General features: G+C 45.3%; 1 protein-coding gene across 1 annotated transcript in view; it reads right to left on the bottom strand.

The window, feature by feature from the left end:
- Positions 1-22,301, bottom strand: part of LOC142577708 (corticotropin-releasing factor receptor 2-like) — a 311,337-nt gene extending 289,036 nt beyond the window's left edge. The window contains exon 1 of the mRNA XM_075687163.1: positions 21,828-22,301. Coding sequence (XP_075543278.1) covers positions 21,828-22,047 — 220 coding nt within the window. The 5' untranslated portion in view covers positions 22,048-22,301. The remainder of the gene's footprint in view (positions 1-21,827) is intronic.
- Between the last annotated feature and the right edge of the window lie 1,181 nt (positions 22,302-23,482).

Below are 23,482 nucleotides of genomic sequence, written 5' to 3'. Positions count from 1 at the left end.
TCTGGCGGGGTGACACCCGATACGCCTTGGATCGTACTGGCTCTGGGGAGGTAAGTTCTATATCATGAGTAAGTACAGAAGTCCTACCAGGCCTCTCAGAGAACAGACCTTGAAACTCTTGTAATAGCTGGTGTAGTTCGGTTTTCTGCTCGGGCGAAAGCGGTGCTTTACTGATAAGGTCACTAATGACTTGACCGGTGTCTTCCCTGTTCGTCACTGAGCCTAGTCCTGGAAGCTCGACCGGAAGCTCTTCAGGAACGTTTACCATCATGCACACCACTGCTTCCCTTTGTCTATAAGGTTTGAGCAGATTACAGTGGTAAACTTGCTGTGCTTTCCGCTTTCCTGGCAGACTTACCACGTAGTTAACGTCCGACAGTTTCTGAACAATTCGTGCTGGGCCCTCCCACTGCACGTCTAGTTTGTTGTTTAGCGATGTGCGCAATATCATGACCTCATCGCCAACCTCAAAACGACGGGCCCTGGCTGTCCGATCATAATAAACCTTGGCCCTCTGCTGGGCCTTTGTCATTGCTTCACCTGACAACTCCTGTGCCCTTCTTAAGCGTTCGAGGAGCTTAAGTACGTACTCCACCACGACTGGGTCGTCGCCCCTACCTTCCCATGATTCTCGAAGCATGCGAAGCGGAGATCGAAGCGAGCGACCGTACACCAGTTCAGCTGGCGAAAACCCCGTAGCCGCATGCGGCGCGGTCCTTAAAGCAAACATCACCCCAGGCAGACACAGCTCCCAGTCAGTTTGATGTTCAAAACACAAGGCTCTCAACACGCGCTTCATGACGGAGTGGAGCTTCTCAACGGAATTCGACTGTGGGTGGTACACTGAGCTGTGTAGCAGCTTTACCCCACACCTTTCGAGAAAAGTTGTCGTCAAAGCGCTAGTAAACACTGTGCCCTGATCTGATTGGATTTCCGCAGGAAAACCAACTCGCGCAAATATGGACAGTAGTGCATTGACTATCTCAACTGAGCTGAGTTCTTTAAGCGGCACTGCTTCAGGGAACTTTGTCGCTGGGCAGATCACAGTCAAAATGTGTCTGTACCCCGTGGCTGTTACCGGCAGAGGTCCCACTGTATCAATAACGAGCCGTCTAAAAGGCTCCGTAATGATAGGTACCAATTTCAACGGCGCCCTCGATTTGTCCCCTGGTTTGCCCACCCGCTGACAAGTGTCACATGTCCTCACGAAATGGTCTGCGTCCCGAAAACACCCTGGCCAATAGTACTCTTGCAAGAGACGGTCCTTAGTTTTCTTAACTCCTAGGTGTCCGGACCACGAACCCCCATGCGACAAGCGCAACAGATCCTGACGATAGCATTGAGGCACGATCAGCTGATCGAACTCCACTCCTCTTCGGTCTAGATACTTCCGGTACAGGACTCCACCTCTTTCCACAAAACGCGCAGTTTTCCTGGTGATACCTTCTTTGACATTGCAGCGCACGTTTTCCAGGCTGCCATCCTTTTTTTGCTCGGCTATCAAAGCCGTCCGGCTGACTTTTAGCAACCTATCAAGTCCGTCTGACGTAGGCGCGATGAGCAAATCAGTAGATAGCTCTTCTAACTTTCCCGCGTCGGGCGTTTCCTCTCCAGTATCTGGCGCCTTTAACGTTACAGACTCTAGTTTATTCAGTTCGGGCGTGCTCGGCATATCAGCTTGCTGCGCCTCTGACCCTTTTTCGTTGTTTGATAACGTCGGCCCCGCAACTACCGCCTTTGCAGCGAGCTCCCGAACCTTCGATCTGGTTAAGGCCTGAACACTAGCTTCACCAAACAAAAGCCCCTTCTCGCGCAGGAGGTGATCGGACCTGTTTGAAAATAGGTACGGGTACTGGGGTGGCAGCATAGATGACACTGCCGCCTCTGTCTCAAGCGCTCCGAAAGGTCCTTCAATAAGCACCTTTGCTACTGGCAGACACACGCTATGAGCTTCCACGGCTTGCTTGATCCACGCGCACTCGCCCGTGAACATATGGGGTTCTACGTAAGATGGGTGAACTACATCCATCGTAGCTGCGGAATCGCGAAGCACTCGGCACTCTTTCCCGTTTACGAGGAGGTCTCGCATGTAAGGCTCGAGAAGCTTCATGTTCTCGTCAGTGCTGCCTATTGAAAAAAACACAACTTTTGGTGTTGTTTCCGGACACTGCGCCGAAAAGTGACCCGGCTTCTGGCACGTATAACACAAGCGCGCTCGCCTCATCTCGAACCGCTTTCTGCGTTTGGCTGCCGCCGTCTCTTTACGTTTGGTCGGACTGCTTTCGCTCGCATCCGCACTACGCGTGTCCCCCTTTGCTCTTATGGGTGTGAACTTCGGCCTCTCAAACTTCGAGCCAAATTCCCCTTTTTGACCGTCCTTAGCTCCGCGAGCTCGACGCGTCACAAACTCCTCGGCTAGCTCAGCGGCTTTAGCCACCGTACAAACGTCTGGCCTATCCAAGACCCAGTATCGCACGTTCTCCGGTAACCGATTATAAAACTGTTCTAGTCCGAAACACTGCAGAACTTTATCGTGGTCACCAAACGCTTTCTCTTCTTTGAGCCACTCCTGCATGTTCGACATAAGCCTATACGCAAACTCTGTATATGACTCACTTCTGCCTTTCTCATTTTCCCGAAACTTCCGACGGAACGCCTCCGCAGACAGCCGGTACTTTTTTAGCAGACTCGATTTTACTTTGTCGAAATCCTCTGCTTCCTCTCTATCCAAGCGAGCGACTACGTCGGCCGCCTCGCCGGGTAACAAAGTGAGCAAGCGCTGTGGCCACGTTTCCCGAGAGAACCCCTGCTTCTCGCACGTTCGCTCAAAGTTAACCAGGAACAAACCAATGTCCTCTCCAAGCTTAAACGGCCGCATCAGGTCCGTCATTTTGAACAATACGCGTTCTCCTGCACCGTGTGCCTGACTTCCATTACGAGCGCGTTCCATCTCTACCTCAAGACGCTTCATTTCCAAAGCGTGTTGACGGTCACGCTCTTGTTGCTCTCGCTCTTTCTGTTCTTTACGTTCACGCTCTTCTTTTTCTTTTTGTTCTTTACGTTCACGCTCCTGTCTTTTTGCAGTCTCTCTCTCTTCAATGGTCTCAAGGCATTCCGACAGCTCGTCATCCTCAGCCTCTAACTCAAGAATAGCCTTTATCAGTTCCGGTTTTCTTAGTTTGTCTGAGACATCCAGACCCAACTCTCTTGCAAGCTCCAACAATTTCGGTTTGCGCAACGACTTCAAATCCATGGCTGCTCTGAATGCTGCTTTCTCTACTGCTTACTATTGTCTTGCCGCAAACTAACCCGGCAGCAACGACAACCACAATTACCAGCTCTGTTTCTGACACTAACAAAAAGCCTGGCAAAGCTCAGAAGAAGAAAGTCCCGCACTCACCAAACCTCGCAGGCAGGAATTCCGCGCAGTCGTTCCGCTGCAGGCAACCAGTCGTCACACAGGGCTCGTTGCACTGCTCCCGGATCGTCGTTGAGCTGCTCAGCATACAGTCAACTGCATCTCTTCGCTGCTGGCCTCCGTTGTCGCGATCTCACCGCTGGCAGACAGTTGTTTGACGTCGGAGGCGATCTCACCGCTGCCAACCAGATGTTTGGATCGGACTGCTGGTACGATCCGTTGGGAACTCGGCGCTGACGCCCGTGGTTGTACCTGGGTCGCAAGCCCCAAGGGTAGCGTTGGCCTGGCGGCCTGGGGTACAACTGGAAGCATCCGAAGGTCCCGGCAAAGCATGAGTCGACTGGTAACAACGAAACAACTTGTTTATTTTAACATCGCAAAGAGTTGGTGGTCAGGTTTGACCGAAGTAGAGAGACGGGAGAGCACTTCACTCAACAGAAGAAATCGGAGCCCTCTTTTTTGGCGTCCGGGGGCAGCTGTTTTTATACTCTCGCAGTTGAGGGCAAGAAGGAACCCCTCAAAAGACGAGCACGTGAATGTACAATGGGCTAATGGTGACGCACACTGTCGTAGCGATGCCGTAGCACCATGTCGAGCACGATCTCGTAGCACCCTGTCGTGGCGCTGCCGGTCGGACACAATGACTGTAATGAGAGGATGGTCCCTGCTTTGGCATCGCCTGTTTCGGGCACAATGACTGGAACGAGATCCCTGCTTTGGCATCGCCTGTTTCGGGCACAATGACTGGAATGAGATCCCTGCTTTGGCATCGCCTGTTTCGGGCACAATGACTGGAATGCGAGGATGATCCCTAGGCGGTCGCATCGCCGCAGTCGCGCCTGGAAACACCTGGCGATGAGTGTTGCGGCGACGACGATCGGGCCAAAATGTCCGCCGCCCCGCCGCAGTCGCGCCGGCAAAACCACGTGTCGCAGGCGAAACGCAACAGTGTCCGTTGGCAATAACAATAATAAACGCAAACGCGTCAGCCTGCGCGGGATACTTCTGTCCCTGCTGGTCAGCGCTTACCTGGTTGTACTGCGCATGTTTCGGCACCCTCAGCGGCATGCTCGTAACAGCGTAAAGGACGGACGCCTCTAGGGTTCCAATTTAGTGTGTCTGACAGCCGCATCGCAAACATGCGCCAAAAATTTGTTTGCTTCTTCTTAGAAGTATGCAATTGGTTTTTTTGTAAATGCTTCGGAAGTGACGATCGTTTCTTGTTGCTTCTGCCGGACCCTGCCTTGTTTTTACGAAGAGAGCTGCCTCTCTTGCGCGCATTTTGCAAAACTTGTTGATTCTTTCAGGTGACATAAAAATAAATCCGGGTCCCAGTATCGAGAAAATGCTGGGTGAACTGCTACCAGGAAAAGCTCGTATAAACAACAAAATTTCAGCAATAACCTCATAGGTTGCCTCTTTCGATGATCGGCTACCTAAGCTAGAGTCACTTGTCGCCAACTCTACGGACGTCGTTGAACGTATGCAGGAACTAAAAAATACTGTTTCTGCTCTCGCGGATATGATACAAAAGCTGAAGAGTAGGAACAAGGATTTTGAAAATCAGTCGTGACGGAATGATTTTGTTATTGACGGCTTATCTGAAATACCAGACGAGACACCTGAGGCACTTCTTACTTCGGTACTACGCATGCAAGCTTGACGACAAGTGCGTTAACGTGGAATGTTGGCACAAACTTGGGCTAAACCGGACCGTAAATATATACTTGTCATTATGAAATGGTTGGATTTCTGAAATAAGTCACATATACTAAAAACGCACGCAAACTGAAAGGTTAAAAAAATTTATATGAGTGAACGCATGTGATAATACCGCTCCTAGGAATTCCAAACTAACTCCCACATAAAAGGAAACCGACACTCCTGCAGCTTAAAATGCGCAGCCTGGTTAATGAATATATTTATTTCAAGTAGCTTGGTAGAATGCCACAAATCATCAGTAATATGCTTTACTGAGACCTCGTTAAATGACTGCATTTCTGAAAGTGAATTATCGTCCCCGGGTTACTCGGCATTGATAAGTGACAGGACAGTTCACCGCGGTGGAGGTGTAGCACATTTAATGTCTAAAGATGTTAAATACGTTTTACTACACTAGCTTCTTCATAGCGAATCTGTTTGCTGTAAGATTGACTTTGGTGGCTTTACTATCGTGCTTGGCGCCGAATACCAAACACGAAATGATGTCGATTCAGTCCAGGCTGTTACGGATTCTATCGCAGTGAAGGGTCTACAGAATAGCCAATTAATTATGTGTGGCGATTTTAACGTCTCTTGCATAGATTGGCGTTCTCTTTCTTCAAGTGGACGTGACCGAGCCATCTGCGATACTGTAATCAATTTCGCTGTGCCATATGATTCAGAACGGGTCGTTAGCTCGTACACCCTAGGATCTGCCATCTTAGATTTCGTCCTCCTAAGTGATGGGTTTCTGTATAGTGAATTCGACGTTCTCGAAAGCATCTCTGATCACAAGGCGGCAATTGTCCATCAAGATGTTGCTCTACAACCCAATATGCCCACATGCAGTACTGTCCATGACCTTTATCGAACTGACGACAATTCCATCGTCGCCTCGCCTGCATCATATTTTGATGAGTTTAGGTTTTCGAGTGATTCCTTAGGTTTTGACTTATTAGTTGAAATGTTTCACAACATTGTCTCAACAAAGAGTGCATAGCTAAGTTCGTACCCAAGAAGTGTGTAAAGCAAAACCCGAAGCACCTATGGTATACTGGGGAGATTATACAGTTGATTCGCCGGATAAAGCGCTTTCGGCGTAGCTCCAGCACTCAGTAAGTTCAACAGAACTCAAAGCCGACATCAATTAGAAACATTAAGAATGAAATGCAGAATGCTAGAGACTAAAAGAAAATCCATCCGAATTCCGCAACACGGTTGTTCCTCTTGTGTTCAACTGAACTTTTATTGTATTTATTGGACCTTTGTACTCTAATGCTGTCATGATCTCTGAAATGCTTAATACCTATTTTAAGTCTGTTTTTGTTGAAGATAAGGGCATTGTCCCTGCTTTTTATTGTGATAGTCCTTCAGTATGTTTTTCAAAACTTCAGATAACGTTCAGCGGAATTCACAGCTTCTTGTTAAACATTGATACCAGAGAAAGTGCAGGTCCGGATAAGATCGTCGCTAACTTCGTCGCTATGCCAAGTGGCTTTCACATTTTCTTCTCGTAATTTTCCGCTCGTCCATATTTTGTGGCATCGTTCCATCAGACTGGCGGGTCGCTCGTGTTGTGCCTGTATTTAAGAAAGGCGATCCTACATTACTATCAAACTATACTATATCATTATCATTACTATATCACTGACGGTTACATCTTGCAAGCTTTTAGAGCATATTATCTCAAATTACATGACGGAATTTCTTGAAAAACGTGGTATTCTGTTGCCGTGCCAACACGGCTTTCGTAAGGGGCTGTCTACCACTACTCGGCTTCTCTCTAGCGTCTACGCTAGAGAGAAGCTCTCTCTAGCGTCTACGCTAGCGTCTCCGTTCTTGATAAAGCCCCCCAGGTTGATGTTATATTCCTCGATTTCAGCAAAGCCTTCGATAGAGTCTCTCATTTTGGTTTGATAACAAAACTAAGCAACTATGGGTTTCCACCTAACATTGTAAACTGGATCTGTGCATATTTGAGCATGCGCAGACAATTCGTCGATGTTGAGGGCCATTACTCTGGATGTCTCCCCGTAAATTCGAGAGTGCCGCAAGGAAGCGTGCTAGGACCGCTACTTTTCCTAGTATATATTAATGACATAACAGCATGCATAGACGATAGTGTGAGTATTAAATTGTTCGCGGACGACTGCTTACTTCACAAAGAGATTAAAGATGCCAATGATCAAGTGATCCTGAATAAAAGTCTTACTGCGATTTCTGACTGGTGCGACACCTGGGAAATGAAACTTAATGAAGAAAAAACGGTTTTTATGCGCATTACCAACAAAAAACACCCTCTAACATATCAATACACTATTAATCAATCCGCTGTCTCTGAAACCGACTCCTTTAAATATTTGGGTGTAACCATCAACAATCGTCTAACCTGGTCGCAACACATTGATAATGTTTGTGCGTTTGCTCGACGTAAACTCGGCCTACTGAGACACAAGCTGAAACATTCTCCTCCATCCGCGAAACAATTGGCATTCAACACACTCGTAAGGTCGCGATTAGAATATGCTTGCGTCGTCTGGGACCCATTCACGAAAAAAGATATTAAAAAACTGGAAAACAAACAGGCTTGCCGTCCGCTACATATATAATCGTTATGGACGTTATGACTCCCCCTCTCAATTGATTAATGAAAATAATATTGCCACCCTAGAATCCCGAAGGAAGGTAGCACGCGTAACATTGCTTTTCCGCCTTTGGAAAAGGGAATTACAACTTGGTCATTCACCCTGTCTCCAGCCGCTACCAGCTAGAGCTACCAGAAATTATCACCCCTACAAAATAACCCCTATTTTCGCGCGCACAAATTGCTTTAAATGTTCCTTCTTTCCTAGAACAATAAATGATTGGAACTCCCTGCCGACCGATGTATTCCTGTTCAATAACATATTACATGCCATTGAAAAACTGCATTTCAAACAAACGTGTGACCACATGAGTACTTTCATGCGTGTTAGCATGAAAAAAAAAATACAACCTGTGTAAACTGGTACTGTAACTATTTCTCTCCTTTCAATTCAATCCCTTGCATTGTATGCTTGTAGAATGTGTTTTTTATGTATTTATATCATCCTTCAATGTACCTCATATGATTCAATGTATTTCATATTTAATATGCACTTCTTTGAACGTATTTAATTACATTACTGTATGAACGTATTCCCTCCTGCCTGGGTCACAAGTTGGCCTGCAGTATTCTTTAAATAATAATAAATAATAAATAATACCGAACAAAGACCTAAAGGGACACGCCCAATATTGTGCGCATATCTGACTATCATCTTTCAGAAATTTGTTGAGTTACGCTGTTCCTCGTGTCAGGAAGGTTGCTCAAGTTGTATTATTACACAAATCTGGCAATAGCCAAACAATTTCCAATTGAGGTGCAATTTCATTGTTACCTGCCTGTTGTAAACTACTAGAGCACATAATTCATAAGCGTATATACAGTACCCGATTGATAACAACTTCTGGCATCATCGGAATGGTTTTCGATCAGGTTTCTCCAAGGTTACGCAACTAATTAATTTCACTCACGACGATGCCACTACACTTAATATTCGTAGATAGATTGACGCCGCTTTTGTCTACTACTCCAAAGCGTTCAAAAACGTATTTATATTGCTAAGCTACTTATGAAACTTGTGACTATTTTTGAAGTATGGACGGAAATCATTCGCTTTGCTGGATAAGAGACTACTTGTATCTGCAGTCCCAGTTTGTTTCAGTTAATCAAGAGCACTCACCTGGTGTCGATATTTTATCCATCGTCCCATAGGGCTCTGTATTAGGACCACTTTTATTCATTATATAAACTAATGATGTCGTGAACGGCGTTATTAACACTACTGTTAAGCTCCCTTTGTATGCAGGCGACTGTGTCTGTACTCTAACATTACTAGTGCCAATGACCTTAAAGTGCTGAATAACGCGTTCAATACCTTCTTCAGTACCTTCTCCAACTGGAGTAAGACCTGGCAAACGAAAATTAGCCTAAATGAAACGGTATCTATGAGCTTTTCGAACAAAAACAGGCCCTTAAATTCGCCAACACTAATGATCAGAAAAGAGAGAGAATTTCTTAATGTCAGAAAGGTGGAGAGGTCGGCCTGAGCGAAGTGCCTCTAGCCTGCTACTCCACGCTGGGGAAAGGTCTTGGAGTAATAACAGAGAAAGGACGTGAAGAGGACGGAGGTCGGTGGTGTGGTCACTATGATGATGATGATGAGGGCTCCACAGCGTACTGTTTCTGTGCAACGCGTACACGTACTCTTCACAGAAGAGCGCAGCACAATCATCTTCGCGCGCAGAGGTAGAAAGTGCAGTGTGGTTAGGAGGCTGTCTATAGCTTCCACAGTTTTTGCCGCTGTATGTACCACTGGCGTATTTAAACCAGACAGTAGCAGCTGCAGGGCGTCGATTATTTGTCGAAGCATGGCTTTGATGACAGAGCCCGATGGTGATTTTTCAGTGCACTGACCTTGCTCGCACTGATACTCTAGGGCCCGTGCGCGCGGCGGCAAGCGTGGCCATACACTCGATTATGGGCTTGTGCTTGAAGCAACAAATTTGATAGATCTATCCATGCCGATTGAACTACCTTCTGCTGGACTAGCGTAATTGGAGTCAGGGATCTCTCGATTGGACCTACGGCTTGAACACGTCGACGAGGGGATCGTTTCCTCCGGTGCTGCCCTGACGCGGCCGCCTCTTTATGGGACATGCCTGTCTTGCTCATTTGCTTCAGTATTTTTGTCGCCTTTTTCTGTTTAGGACCATCCTTGGAATTGCCCTGGTGAGGTCCATGGTAATTCGAGTGTTTAATTTCTTTTACTGTACATGAAGGTACGTCATGGCTGCCGGTACAGCGGAGGCATGCCGTGTGGCATACGCACACAGCGCTAACAGGGCTTAGCTTTAAGCACTTATGACATTGCTGTGGTCGGCGCACATAAGGATGCACCAGGTGTCTGACGCACCCCACCTTGATCAGAATGATCAGAAGATTTTAACTTATGTCAACATGTTCAAGTATCTTGGAGCAACGCTTTCTTCCAACTAACAATGGCACAAACACGTCAACTTGTTCCATGGCACTAATGTGACTTGGCTATTTAAAAAGAACACTAAAAACAGCAACCAAGGAATGCAAACTAGCTTCTTATAAATCCGTTGTGAGGCCCGCTCTAGAACATGCATCTGTTGTCTAGTCACCACATTGCGCTTCTGACATGGCAGAAGAAAGATGTTAGATTTATTTGTAATCGATATGATCGCACTTTCTACAATTCTCTGCATGCTGGCCTACTATGGCTTGAGCCTTTGGTACATATACACAGCACAAAATTGTACATGCTTCTGTTTTCGTCGATGTGCCTGTGACATTTGTTAGCGCCTCATCGCGTGGAACCCGAATAGCTGATATTTCAATATTGTTCCCTTCCGATCTTCAAATTTTCTTTCCTACCATTTACTATTCAGTTATTCAGCTCAGCCTGGACAAGCTGCATGTAGGCAGCAGATGTTATTTTTATGATACTAGATCCGATAGAGTCATTGAACATACCACAACACCTAACAGCAATCAAATGCCAGCTCCGACTGATACCTTATCTGACCAGCCGCAGTGACAAACAAGAAGTTCCGTGCCTGCTTCATTCAAAAACCGCCCTGATTCATTTTTTAACATAAGCGTGGTTTTCACTAACATCCGCAGTATAATTCCAAAACGTGACGAACTCGAAAGCTTCATAGACGACACCACAGCCGATATGATTTTACTAACGGAAACGTGGTTAAATAAGGACGTCGGCGACCACGAAGTTTTTCCATCCTACCCTAACTTAACAGTTTACCGACGCGATCGGCATGATAGGCGAGGCGGAGGTGTACTAATCGCCGTTAAGGACAGCTTACCGTCATCCCTGATAAATCACGACGACAAAATCGAACTAACATGGGTAAGCCTGCACAGCACAATTGGCAAAATAGTGTTTGGAATCTGTTACCGTCCACCAGATAGTAACCCCTCATTTTGCAATTTCTTACGCCTCTCTTTAGAACAAATAAAAAAAGATATGCCCGCTACACCTATCTTCCTTTTTGGAGACTTTAATCATCCCAGCATCAATTGGCCACTACTTTCAGTACCCAACAGGACACCCTGTAGTGAACCCAAACAGTTTCTTGAATTAACACTAGACTTTAACCTCCACCAAATAATAACATGCCCAACTAGGGGCGACAACACCCTGGATCTCTTATTAACATCTAGCCCGGAAAACATAAAAAATTTGACTTCACTCCCTGGCATTAGCGACCACAACGCACTTCATATCGGCATTTCCTTGCCATTAAAAAAGAAAGCCCCAACGCAAACATTAATCACTGATTACAAGAAAGCTAACTTCGACGCATTTAACCGCGAACTTGCACACTTCTACGAAGATTTTCGACAGTCATACTCTGCTCGCTCGGTCAACGCCAATTGGGAATTATATAAAAACACTATGCTAAACTTAAAAAACATATATATCCCTACTATCCTTATAAATGCCGACAAAAATAACCAGCGGTTCACGCAGCACCTAAAACGTCTACTTAATAAGAAAAAACGCCATTATCGGAAAGCAAAGTTAACTAATAACCACAGAGCTTGGGATAGGTACGAACTAAGCGTCAAAAAATACATCAAGGAATTGAAAGCTTCCAAAAACCAATTTTTTTCAACTGACCTCTTATCAATCCTTCAGTCGAACCCTCGTAAATTCTTTCAGATTATCTCCCCGCCTAAGCGCCAAACTCAGCTGCAACTATCAGACGACGACAATGTACTAATTGACACTGAAAAATGTGCTACAGCCCTTAACAATTTCTTCACGTCAGTATTTTCTCCTGCTATAAACTTCAGTTCTGACGAATTAGCATGCCACTCGCTGTCCACAATGCCCGATATCCAGATTAACACTGATGGAATAGCTGGGCTAATACAGACTCTAAAATTATCCTCCTCGGCTGGTTGCGATCAAATCAGCAGCAAATTACTTAAAAACACCAGTTCCCTGTCAAGCGCAATATTTAGCTTACTTTTCCAACAATCAATCAGTACTGGTGAAGTTCCCCACGATTGGAAAAAGGCTCAAATCATTCCCGTCCATAAATCTGGTGATCAAACAAAAGCATGTAACTATCGTCCAATTTCTCTAACCAGTATCCCCTCTAAACTGCTGGAACATATCATAGCAACCAATCTAATGCACTACCTTGAATCAATTAACTTCTTCTATTCATATCAGCACGGTTTTAGAAAACTATTATCCTGCGAAACTCAGCTCTCTGAATTCACCGATGAAATCTTACAACACATGGACAATCACCTACAAATTGACGCCATCTTCTTAGACTTTTCGAAGGCCTTCGACCGCGTCCCTCACAATCACCTACTTGCCAAATTATCTACTCTTGGAATCCCCCCATCACTGATTACTTGGATCGAACATTTCTTAAAAGGACGCGTACAATACACATCCGCTAACTCTCATGACTCGCACCTTTCTGATGTTACATCCGGTGTCCCCCAGGGAGCAGGCTTATCCCCGCTGTTATTTTTAATCTATGTCAATGACCTGCCATGTAACACAAAAACTAGACTGCGTCTTTTTGCTGATGACTGCGTCATCTACAACGCCATCCATAACCCTGGTGATTCCATTGACCTACAAAAAGACATAGACACTATCGTTTCATGGTGTGAAACATGGTTCATGCCTCTTAACCTTAATAAGTGCCAATTTATGTCCTTTTCACGTAAGCGCAGTGCTACAAATTACGCGTACCACATAAGCTCAACTACAATACCACGAACAGACTGCTATAAGTATCTAGGTGTTCACTTGACATCATCATTGTCATGGGTTACTCACATTGAAACAATATGCGCAAACGCCTCGCGCACACTTGGTTTCTTGCGTCGCAATCTGAAATCTGCATCACCCGCTATAAAAAAACTTGCATATCAGACATACGTTCGGCCGAAACTGGAGTACGCATCATCTATCTGGCACCCCTCGCAAGCATATCTCACCTACGAATTAGAAGCCATTCAGAATCGTGCTGCACGCTTTATCATGTCAAACTACTCAAGTAAAACCAGCATAACTGAACTAAAACGCACACTCGATCTTCCCAGTCTCCAATCACATCGTATCATATCGCGTCTATGCATGCTTCACTCTTACTACTATCACCCAATAGCCAGACACCCTCGACTACAACCCCCGCCTAGAATCTCTCCCCGCCTCAACCACAGCTGTCCAATCGCGCACATTCAGTGCCGTACGTCTTCGATGAGGGATTCTTTTTTTCCAAATGCAATAGCGCTGTGGAACACTCTGCCCGACAGTATTGTTTCTTCCGCCGACCAGACGAGTTTCCGTGAGAAACTAACAATCCACTACACCTAGAATGGTTCGTCTCAAATGCATTCGCTTATTGACCCCTTCTAAGTAATTAATTGATAGTGATTCGTTCTCACGCATAATATGTTTTTAATAGTATTTATGTACTATATATTTTGTTGTATATTATGGTTTCTTTACAGTGATTTTGATGATCTACTGCTTGCTCGGTTCCCTCCTGAGCGTTGTTTCCTTTTCTATTCTTCGTCTATCTTTTCTTCCTCTTTTCCCTCTTTAGCGTGATGAAGAGTACCTGATACTTTGTTTGCCCCCGCCTTATGTAATGCCTCCGGGCCTTTAAGGCTTCAATAAATGAAATGAAATGAAATCGTATGACCTACATACTTATCTCCGAGAATTGCCACCGGAGCGTTTTGTAGAGGGAATTACTTTACATGGGACATGTTGAATGTATGTTGTATTAATATACTTACCCACTCCTGCTATGTCTCAGATCTGAGGTAGCATTATTTGTAAATAAATAAATAAATAAATAAATAAATAAATAAATAAATAAATATATAAAAAATAAATAAATAAATGCTGCAGCTTAGATTCTTTACCATAAACACAAATGGCATACATTCTTGTCATAAGTCCATAAAATTGCACACGTCACACCCGGAAGCTGGAACTTCGGGTCTCTCTACTACGAGGACACGTGGATTCAATGTACCCACGAGCTCAATAAATCTGGCTGCCACCTGCTTCTCAGCCCGCATTACGTGATGGCATATACAAAAACAGATTATATTTTTACGCCATATAACTGTCAATTGCAACGTCATAGGGTCATCACAACCATAGTTTAATTATTCAGCTACGAGGAGCACTCACGTTCTGTGGGGCTCATTTTTGTCGTAAACCTTCAATGAAAACAACTTTACCTGAAGCATCCCATTCCAAGCGACACTATTTTAGCTTCATAACGCAGGAACTTACTGTAACGCAGAAAAGAATGCTAATGAAATGAAATGTGAAAAGGGCATCAGTGCGTTCTACAAAACTGGGAAGGAAGCAGAGAAGGAAAAGAAGCAACACAACAAAATATTTGTTGCTGACCGTTGTTCGAGAGGTGCAGCGGTGGCATAGAGGTAGAGTACCCCCATCGCGTGCAAGAGGACCGTGGTTCGAATCCCGGTGCCACACAATTTTCCTCCGGATTAAACAAAAATCCGCGTGTTGTTAAAATTGCATAAACAAGGCCCGGAGTGCGGCCTGATCCCGGTGACCAGAACCGGTAACGCACTCCCTCACCACAACAGGATTGACTACCCTGGTGCAGAACTTGGCCACAACCTCCTATATGAATACAGCAATCAAACCCCGGCCCTCAGTCCCCAGCAGCTTCAACGCAACTGGCCACGGCGGCGGTCAGACCTGTGGCGCAGTAGAGGGCGCTAAGAATGCCTGGATCCGGACAGGCCGCCATCGGAATCTGACCCTGGCAATGTTTAACGCTAGAACGTTATCTAGTGAGCGAGTATAGCAGTGCTATTGGAGGAAGCAGAGAGCAGTAAATGGGATATAATAGGGCTCAGTGAAGTTAGGAGGCCAAAACGCATATACAGTGCTAAAAAGCGGGCACGTCCTGTGCTACCCGGACTTAGCGGAGAGACGAGAACTAGGAGTTGGATTCCTGATTAATAAGGACATAGCTGGTAACATAGAGGAATTCTGTAGCATTAGCGAGAGGGTGGCAAGTCTTCTTGTGAAACTTAATAAGAGGTACAAATTGAAGGTGGTACAGGTCTACGCCCCTACATCCATTCATGATGATCAGGAAGTCGAAAGCTTCTATGAAGACGTGGAATCGGCGATGGTTAAAGTGAAAACAAAATACACTATATTGATGGGCGACTTGAATGCCAAGGTAGACAAGAAGCAGGCTGGAGACAAGTCAGTGGGGGAATATGGAATAGGCACTAGGAATAGCAGGAGAGAGCTATTAGTAGACTTTGCGGAACAGAATAATAAGCGGATAATGAATACCTTCTTCCGCAAGCGGGATAGCCGAAAGTGGATGTGGAGGAGCCCGAACGGCGAGACAAGAAATGAAATAGACTTCATATTCTGCGCTAACCCTGGCATCATACAAGATGTGGACGTGCTCGGCAAGGTGCACTGCAGGGACCATAGGATGGTCCCTGCAGTCCCCGAATTAGCCTAAACCTGAGGAGCGAACGGAAGAAACTGGTACATAAGACCCGATCAATGAGTTCGCAGTAAGAGGGAAAATAGAGCAATCCCAGATCAAGCTACAGAACAGGTACACGGCTTTAACTGAGGAAGAGCACCTTAGTGTTGAAGCAATCAACGTCATTCTTGTGGGCATGATGAAGGAGTGTGCAATAGAAGTCGATGGTAACTCCGTTAGACAGGATACCAGTAAGCTATCGCATGAGACGAAAGATCTGATCAAGAAACGCCAATGTATGAAAACCTCTAACCCTACAGCTAGAACAGAACTGGCAGAACTTTCGAAGTTAATCAACAAGCGTAAGACAGATGACATAAGGAAGTATAATATGGATAGAATTGAACATGCTCTCAGGAGCGGAGGAAGCCTAAAAACAGTGAAAAAGAAATTAGGAATTGGCAAGAATCAGATGTATGCGTTAAGAGACAAAGCCCGCAATATCATTACTAATATGGATGAGACAGTTCAAGCGGCTGAAGAGTTCTATAGAGATTTATACAGTACCAGTGGCACCCTCAACGATAATGGAAGAGAGAATAGTCTAGAGGAATCCGAAATCCCACAAGTAACGTCGGAAGAAGTAAAGAAAGCCTTGGGAGCTGTGCAACGGGGCAAGGCAGCTGGGGAGGATCAGGGAACAGCAGATTCGTTAAACGATAGTAGGCAGATTGTTCTAGAGAAACTGGCCACCCTGTATACCCAATGCCTCATGACCTCGAGCGTACCGGAATCTTGGAAGAACGCTAACATAATCCTTATCCATAAGAAAGGGGACGCCAAAGACTTGAAAAATTATAGACCGATCAGCTTTCTGCCCGTTGCCTACAAACTATTTACTAAGGTAATCGCAAATAGAATCAGGAACACCTTAGACTTCTATCAAGCAAAGGACTAGGCAGGATTCCGTAAAGGCTACTCAACAATAGACCATATTTACACTATCAATCAGGTGATAGAGAAATGTGCGAAATATAACCAACCCTTATATATAGGTTTCATTGATTACGAGAAAGCGTTTGATTCTGTCGAAATCCCAGCAGTCATGGAGGCACTGCGGAATCAGGGTGCAGACGAGCCGTATGTAAAAATACTGAAAGATATCTATAGCGGCTCCACAGCCACCGTCGTCCTCCATAAAGAAACCAACAAAACCCAAATAAAGAAAGGCGTCAGGCAGGGAGATACGATCTCTCCAATGCTGTTCACAGCGTGTTTACAGGAGGTATTCAGAGACGTGGATTGGGAAGAATTTGGGATAAGAGTTAATGGAGAATACCTTACTAACTTGCGATTCACTGACGATGACGATTCGATGACGATTCACTGACGATTCATTGACCTTGCTTAGTAATTGAAGGGACCAATTGCAATGCATGCTCATTGACCTGCAGAGGCGAAGCAGAAGAGTGGGCATAAAAATTAAACTGCAGAAAACTAAAGTAATGTTTAACAGTCTCAGAAGAGAACAGCAATTTACAATAGGTAGCGAGGCACTAGAAGTGGTAAGAGAATACATCTACTTAGGGCAGGTAGTGACCGCGGATCCGGAGCATGAGACTGAAATCATCAGAAGAATAAGAATGGGCTGGGGTGCATTTGGCAGACATTCTCAGATCATGAACAGCAGGTTGCCATTATCCCTCACGAGAAAAGTGTATAATAGCTGTGTCTTACCAGTACTTACCTACGGGGCAGAAACCTGGAGGCTTACGAAAAGGGTTCTACCAAAATTGAGGACGACGCAACGAGCTATACAAAGAAGAATGATGGGTGTAACCTTAAGGGATAAGAAAAGAGCAGATTGGGTGAGGGAACAAACGCGAGTCAATGCCATGTTAGTTGAAATCAAGAAAAAGGAATGGGGGGGCATGGACGGGACATGTAATGCGGAGGGAAGATAACCGATGGTCATTAAGGGTTACGGACTGGATTCCAGGGGAAGGGAAGCGTAGCAGGGGGCGGCAGAAAGTTAGGTGGGCGGATGAGATTAAGAAGTATGCAGGGACGACATGGCCACAAATAGTACATGACCGGGGTAGTTGGAGAAGTATGGGAGAGGCCTTTGCCCTGCAGTGGGCGTAACCAGACTGCTGCTACTGCTGCTGCTGCTGCTGCTGCTGGTGCTGCTGATGATGATGTTGTTCGCAATAACTGCCAGGCGGCAGCCCAGGCAGACAGAATGGTTTGTAATGCATGCAATGTATATGTGAAAACAGGCATCCAAAATTTTTAGTGTTCATCTTTAAGTTATACATTCATCGAATCACCACAACCACATCCTAATGAGCGGAAAGAAACGTTCGCACTCTCATCACGTTTTTGGGGGTTTTGTTTTGGGAGCATTCATCCAAACATTATCATAGTGCATTACTTTCCTATCCGTTATATTATGGTTATTTTGTAAAGGAAATCTAACATAAACGCGTGAAGTATGCAAAATAAATGCAAAACGTCCACTATTACAATGTCTCCAAGGATTGGAGCCGATAATATAGTGTCCTTGCTTTCGCAATAATTTCCGGCCGGCTTCACAACCTGCTGCAATTAGGTCTCCTTAAGCTGTGTTACGAGGCTACCTCCGGCGTTTTCTATATCATGGCGATGCCTTCAGTTTATACTTTTTTTCTTGTTGCTGTCTTCCATTGGCGTCTGCTTAATCCACGGAATTGCAATTTCCATCTGCGCAGAGGTAACTCGCGAAGAAGGGCTCCGAGTGTTAATCAGTTTCGTGACACAGTCCCTCGGCACTGAACACCGCTCCTTCGGCGAGGTCGCCTTATTCTCGCCAGCATTCTTTCAGATGGAGCAATACCAAGAGAGAAAAAAGAGACCACTGGCTTCCGCTCTTTGCCATCCGTGATTAACAAAATCAGCACAGAGAAGACTAGATGGCCTCCAGTTAAAGCACGGACTCGGGATTGTATTATTCACATTACGTTATGTGCGGATTTTCTTTTTTCCTTTTTCCTCATTGTTGTTGTTCCCAGAGCAGTAGCACGGAATAGAGGAAACTAAGTCTTTCTTTAAACGAAAAGTAAAGAAAAAAATCAGGGTACCTTATCAAGTCAAGCATAAAAGTTAGCCCAGTTCCGCGCAAAGCGCTAAGTAGTGACAATATTATCGATCACATTTTTATGCACACAATGTGCCTTACATGGTAGACACCGTAGCAAGACAACGGATTTGCAGGGTCGAGTAATCGCCAGTGGCCGAAGAAAGCGTGTGTCATAATGTATCCAACATTTGGACCAATTTAGGTGTCTGGCATAAGTAAGAAAGTTGCGATTGTTGGAATGGGAGCATTCCTTAAATAAAGCAGCACTATTGATGCCAGCACAAAAGGAGGTCGCGGGACGAGCTCCATTTAACGACTGAATTTTATTGAGAGCAACACTCGCTCCAGTAGCGCAATGGCCATGGAGCTTTGCTGTCGAGCTCGAAGTCACGGGTTCGATCACGGGCAGCGGCTGCTGTATTTTGAGGGGCGCGAAATAAAAAAAAAGGAGAAAAGACACACCGCTCGTGTAGTTAGATACACGTAAAGAACCCGAGGGGGTCAGGAGTAATCCGGAGACCCTCCGCAACGGTGTCTTTCATAGCCTGAATCTTACTTTAGGACATCAATCAATCAATCAATCAATCAATCAATCAATCAATCAATCAATCAATCAATCAATCAATCAATCAATCAATCAATCAATCAATCAATCAATCAATCAATCAATCAATCAATCAATCAAGACCAACGCACTTCCCCGCCCACGCCTATTACATACACAAAGAAAGGCAACCTCCGTACTCACTCCATTTGGAGACGCCGCGGAATAAATCAGCAAGCAGCTGCACCATACAATTTAACAGAGAGACAAAGGGTGTTTGCTTTGACGAAGACACGTCCCCGTTTTAGAACGTTATCCACCGCGGTAGGTGAGCTGAAGTTCGCAGGTTCCGTCCCCGAAGAGGCGGCCGCATTTCGATAGAGACGAAATGCACAAACGCTCGTGTACTTAGATTTCAGTGCCGAGGCGGTCAGAAGTAATCCAGAGTCTTCTAGTACGGCGAGCCTTGTGATCAAACCGTCTTTTTCTTTTTTGTCACGTATGCCCCAGAATATTATTTATAATTGTGATCATGGTGGGGGGGGGGGGCTGCAGCCTGAGGGTTCCCTTGTTTGACCACTGTTAACCACATCGGTCGCAGAAGGCATTCACAGCGGGTTCTCTACTTGTCGCTTTACTTGCTGCTGTGTTATCTGGAACATGATCACCGCCGTACGCACAATAATTGCTGCTCCATGAGCCAACGCCGCTCTCAAAGCCAATGCCACCCTCAATGATCTCAAATGAGCTGTTCTAGGGTTTCACAATAATTTGTAGCATGAAATTCTACATTCCGTGGTGCTCGTGCTGTTTACGTATAATACTACCGGCACCGAAGGTACTCGGGCCGGTATGATGTATGGTTTCCATTTATTGTATTCTATGCCCTTTTCTTATTTTTAACCTCTCTCAACTGGCCGACCGAGGTGATACCGCAGATGGGCACAGTGAAACTACGGATGAAGTGGTGAAAAAAGTATTGGAAGAAAGTTGTCACATTATGCCGTGGACTAGGCTCGGTACCGGTTGCAGCGCACCCTCTCTCTTCATTTTTGTTTTTGTAAGAAGCTTTATTTCATCGCTGTCGTGACGAAACGAATGCTATCATTATCGTGGAGTGGCTACAACAACGGCCTGCGAAAACACCGCCAATGTAGCTGCAATGTCCTTATGGAACATATCGATGTAAAACCTGAGTGCACCGTATCCGAGAACCAAACAAAATACGCGCAACAAATCTCTAAAGTAGTATCGAAAAAAAAATTGCCAGGCCGCTGGAAGAAAGAAGACCTTTCCTTCCCACACAAAAGCGATGAAGGCCTAACACAGATCCAACCTATAACCAGATATTTCACGAACCGCGCAAGTGCTCAACGATTTATGAGCTGGGCTAGTCCGTCCCATTTCAATTTCCAATTATTCCGATATCTTCTCAAATGTTGTTTAATTTGCATAATATATATTTCATCTATAATAAAATTCTCGTGGTTAAAATGTTGTTCTCGCAACATTATTAGGAAGAAATATGAACACTTAAGTCCTCTCGCCTCTGTTGTGCTCGTTGAACTTACAGACACAAGTATAAATAATTTTTCCCCATGATATTTTGATAGCATGACAAAGTCTAGCAACCCTTGGAGTACAAAAGACACATATTGTCAGTGGTAAATATTTCGCACAGACTTTAACGATCTAGGAAAGAAGTTAGAAATAAACAAGAAACATTGAACCGGTATTTGGTGTATAACATGTGATTCTGCAACTTCGAGTTCTGATGTAATTCTGCAACTTCATGACAACACTTCATAAATATACAGACAAATATCACCATTTATCTTACGTGTGCAGTATTTATGAAACGATAATGCGTTTCACTAGAAGACCGAGCAGATATATCAAATAATTACCCGCAATTAACTGCAATCAATAAGATTGCGCATGGTAAAATAAACTTTTTTTCTGCATCTAGTGTTTCTTTTTTATTCATCAACGTGACCGCGAGAAATCTACAATTTTCATTTAATCTAGGACGAGAGAAATAGGAGAAAATCAAGCCAAATTTGTGATAATACAATGACACATAATGCAAGAAAATTATGTAAATATATGTAAAGTCATTGGAAAAATATGCTATCTCATGCAATCTGCTGGCTACATAAATAAAATTTATTTCTCTTTCTCTTTACTCTCTCTCTCGAAGAGCATCCAGTGCTTGAAAATGAGAAACTTTGTTGTTTGTACTTTTCAAGTCTGAGGAACCAGTCCCACATGACTGTCGTGCAAAGTATTGTAGCAGCATCTTCCGATTTATGCATAGTTCTCGAACAAGCATCACATGGGCTATTAATGAAAGCAGTGGCATACTAAGGCACTTCGACTAAGTCTTAAAAGAAAAACATAGCAAAGTAAACTCCCGCTTGACAAAAAATTCCTACCTTCAGCGTTCTCATCCTTCTGTAGCTGGGCGCACTCGTCCTCGGTCAGTTGATAGTGGACTATCGTCGTAGCCACGTCCCACAAAAACTGTGTAGGCGGCGACGCAGCAGCAGCACCAGCAACAGTACTTGCAGTGGTCACGTCTGCACCAAGTCCCGCATCACTCATCCCAGAGGTGGAAAAGTCAAAGTCGTCAGGCATCTTCATCAGTCTCACCATGGCGCTAACCTCGTTGTTCGGCTTCAAGCCAATTTAAACCTGACAATTGGATGTAAATCTTGAGGAAACAGAAGTATTTCTCGCAATTGGCAACTGTTCTTCGGTTAGCAGCAGATACGCAAATGTCACCAGGCGTCAATCAGCAGCGCGCAACGAGGCTCTAGCAGTGAAGGCGACACCGGCGCGTAGGAGGCGCACGTCCGAACCAGCTCTCTGCGCGGTCCCACGCCGGGCTATAACGGTGCGGGTTCTAACCCGCGCGCAAGAGTTAAACTCCTCGTCGGTCGCGCGCGCGGGCGCGCGCCGTGTGGCTTGCGTGGTCACGTGGACTACCACGTGTTAGCGCTCAGCGTCCAATGAGCGCGTCGCATTCTTTTTTTCTCCGCCGCACTTTTTGCTGGCTTTCGCTGTTCGGCTGGTCGTTCTTGGACGGTATTCGTTCTTTCGGCATTTCGCCCGCGTGATCCCTGGAGGTGCGAAGAAGAAAAGGCGGGGGAGGGTGGAGTGGTGATAGGGGAAAGAAAATTCGCTACTGCCGCGTCGCTGATGCTCGCGCGGTTGTGGTGTAGCGCTTGGAAGCTCGACGGGGAAAGCCACCTGCCGAACAAGCGCGGGAGAAAATTGCTGGGTCGCGCCTACCTGGCGGTAATCCCTCAAACAATGTTTTGTAGTTTTTTCTCATCGTTCCCCGACGTACGTACAAGTAGTGCGTCAAGGCCAGATGTCCTTTATTATTTTTTTCTTCGAGAGCGCCCGAGGTTGAGATTACGGTGTTAATCAGAGCAGCACGGCGCTGTATGCTTTGTCAGCTCTCCATTGGACTGGTGTCATCAGTGTTTTTCGCTACCTGTTCACCACAAGCAAAAACAGCAATGAAACATTATTCCGGGTTTGTACAAACATCACTGTTCATTTCCTCTTTTGCGGGAAGAAGCGCTGTTACGGCTTTTTGTTCAAAACAGCCACGCACTAGCACCCACACGATGGCATTTATTTTTCTCTGTTTCCCACATCAAGCTGGAAGTTCATGACAAAAACGGCAGAAAACAGTCAGCGCTGACAACCCTTCACCTTCATAGAGACCACCGTCACAAAAATGGAATCAGAAGCGTTCACGGGTGCAAACAGCAGTACTGCAATTAAAGCAAATAAAATACGTTTGCTTAGAAAGCAACAAATAATATCGGCGCCGTGCACTGTATTCATCACGTCCTCAAATGGCGCGCAGTACAGCCAATCGATCGATCAGGTTGCTTCAACACCTGTAAGGCGCGCTGAGAGGAAGCCCTGCTGGCCTATTGAACTCGAGCAACCTGCAAGGCAAGCAGCGTCCAAGAAATAACCTATAGCGCACCTGTGAGTCTTTATTACTGCTTCGTTAATATAAACTTAGCAGCTACCGCACACCGCCATACTAGGCTGCCCCTTAGAAGTG

This window comes from Dermacentor variabilis, chromosome 4 (assembly GCF_050947875.1).
Source record: "Dermacentor variabilis isolate Ectoservices chromosome 4, ASM5094787v1, whole genome shotgun sequence".
Lineage (NCBI taxonomy): Eukaryota > Metazoa > Arthropoda > Arachnida > Ixodida > Ixodidae > Dermacentor > Dermacentor variabilis.
This window is presented reverse-complemented; position numbering and strand designations above follow the sequence as displayed.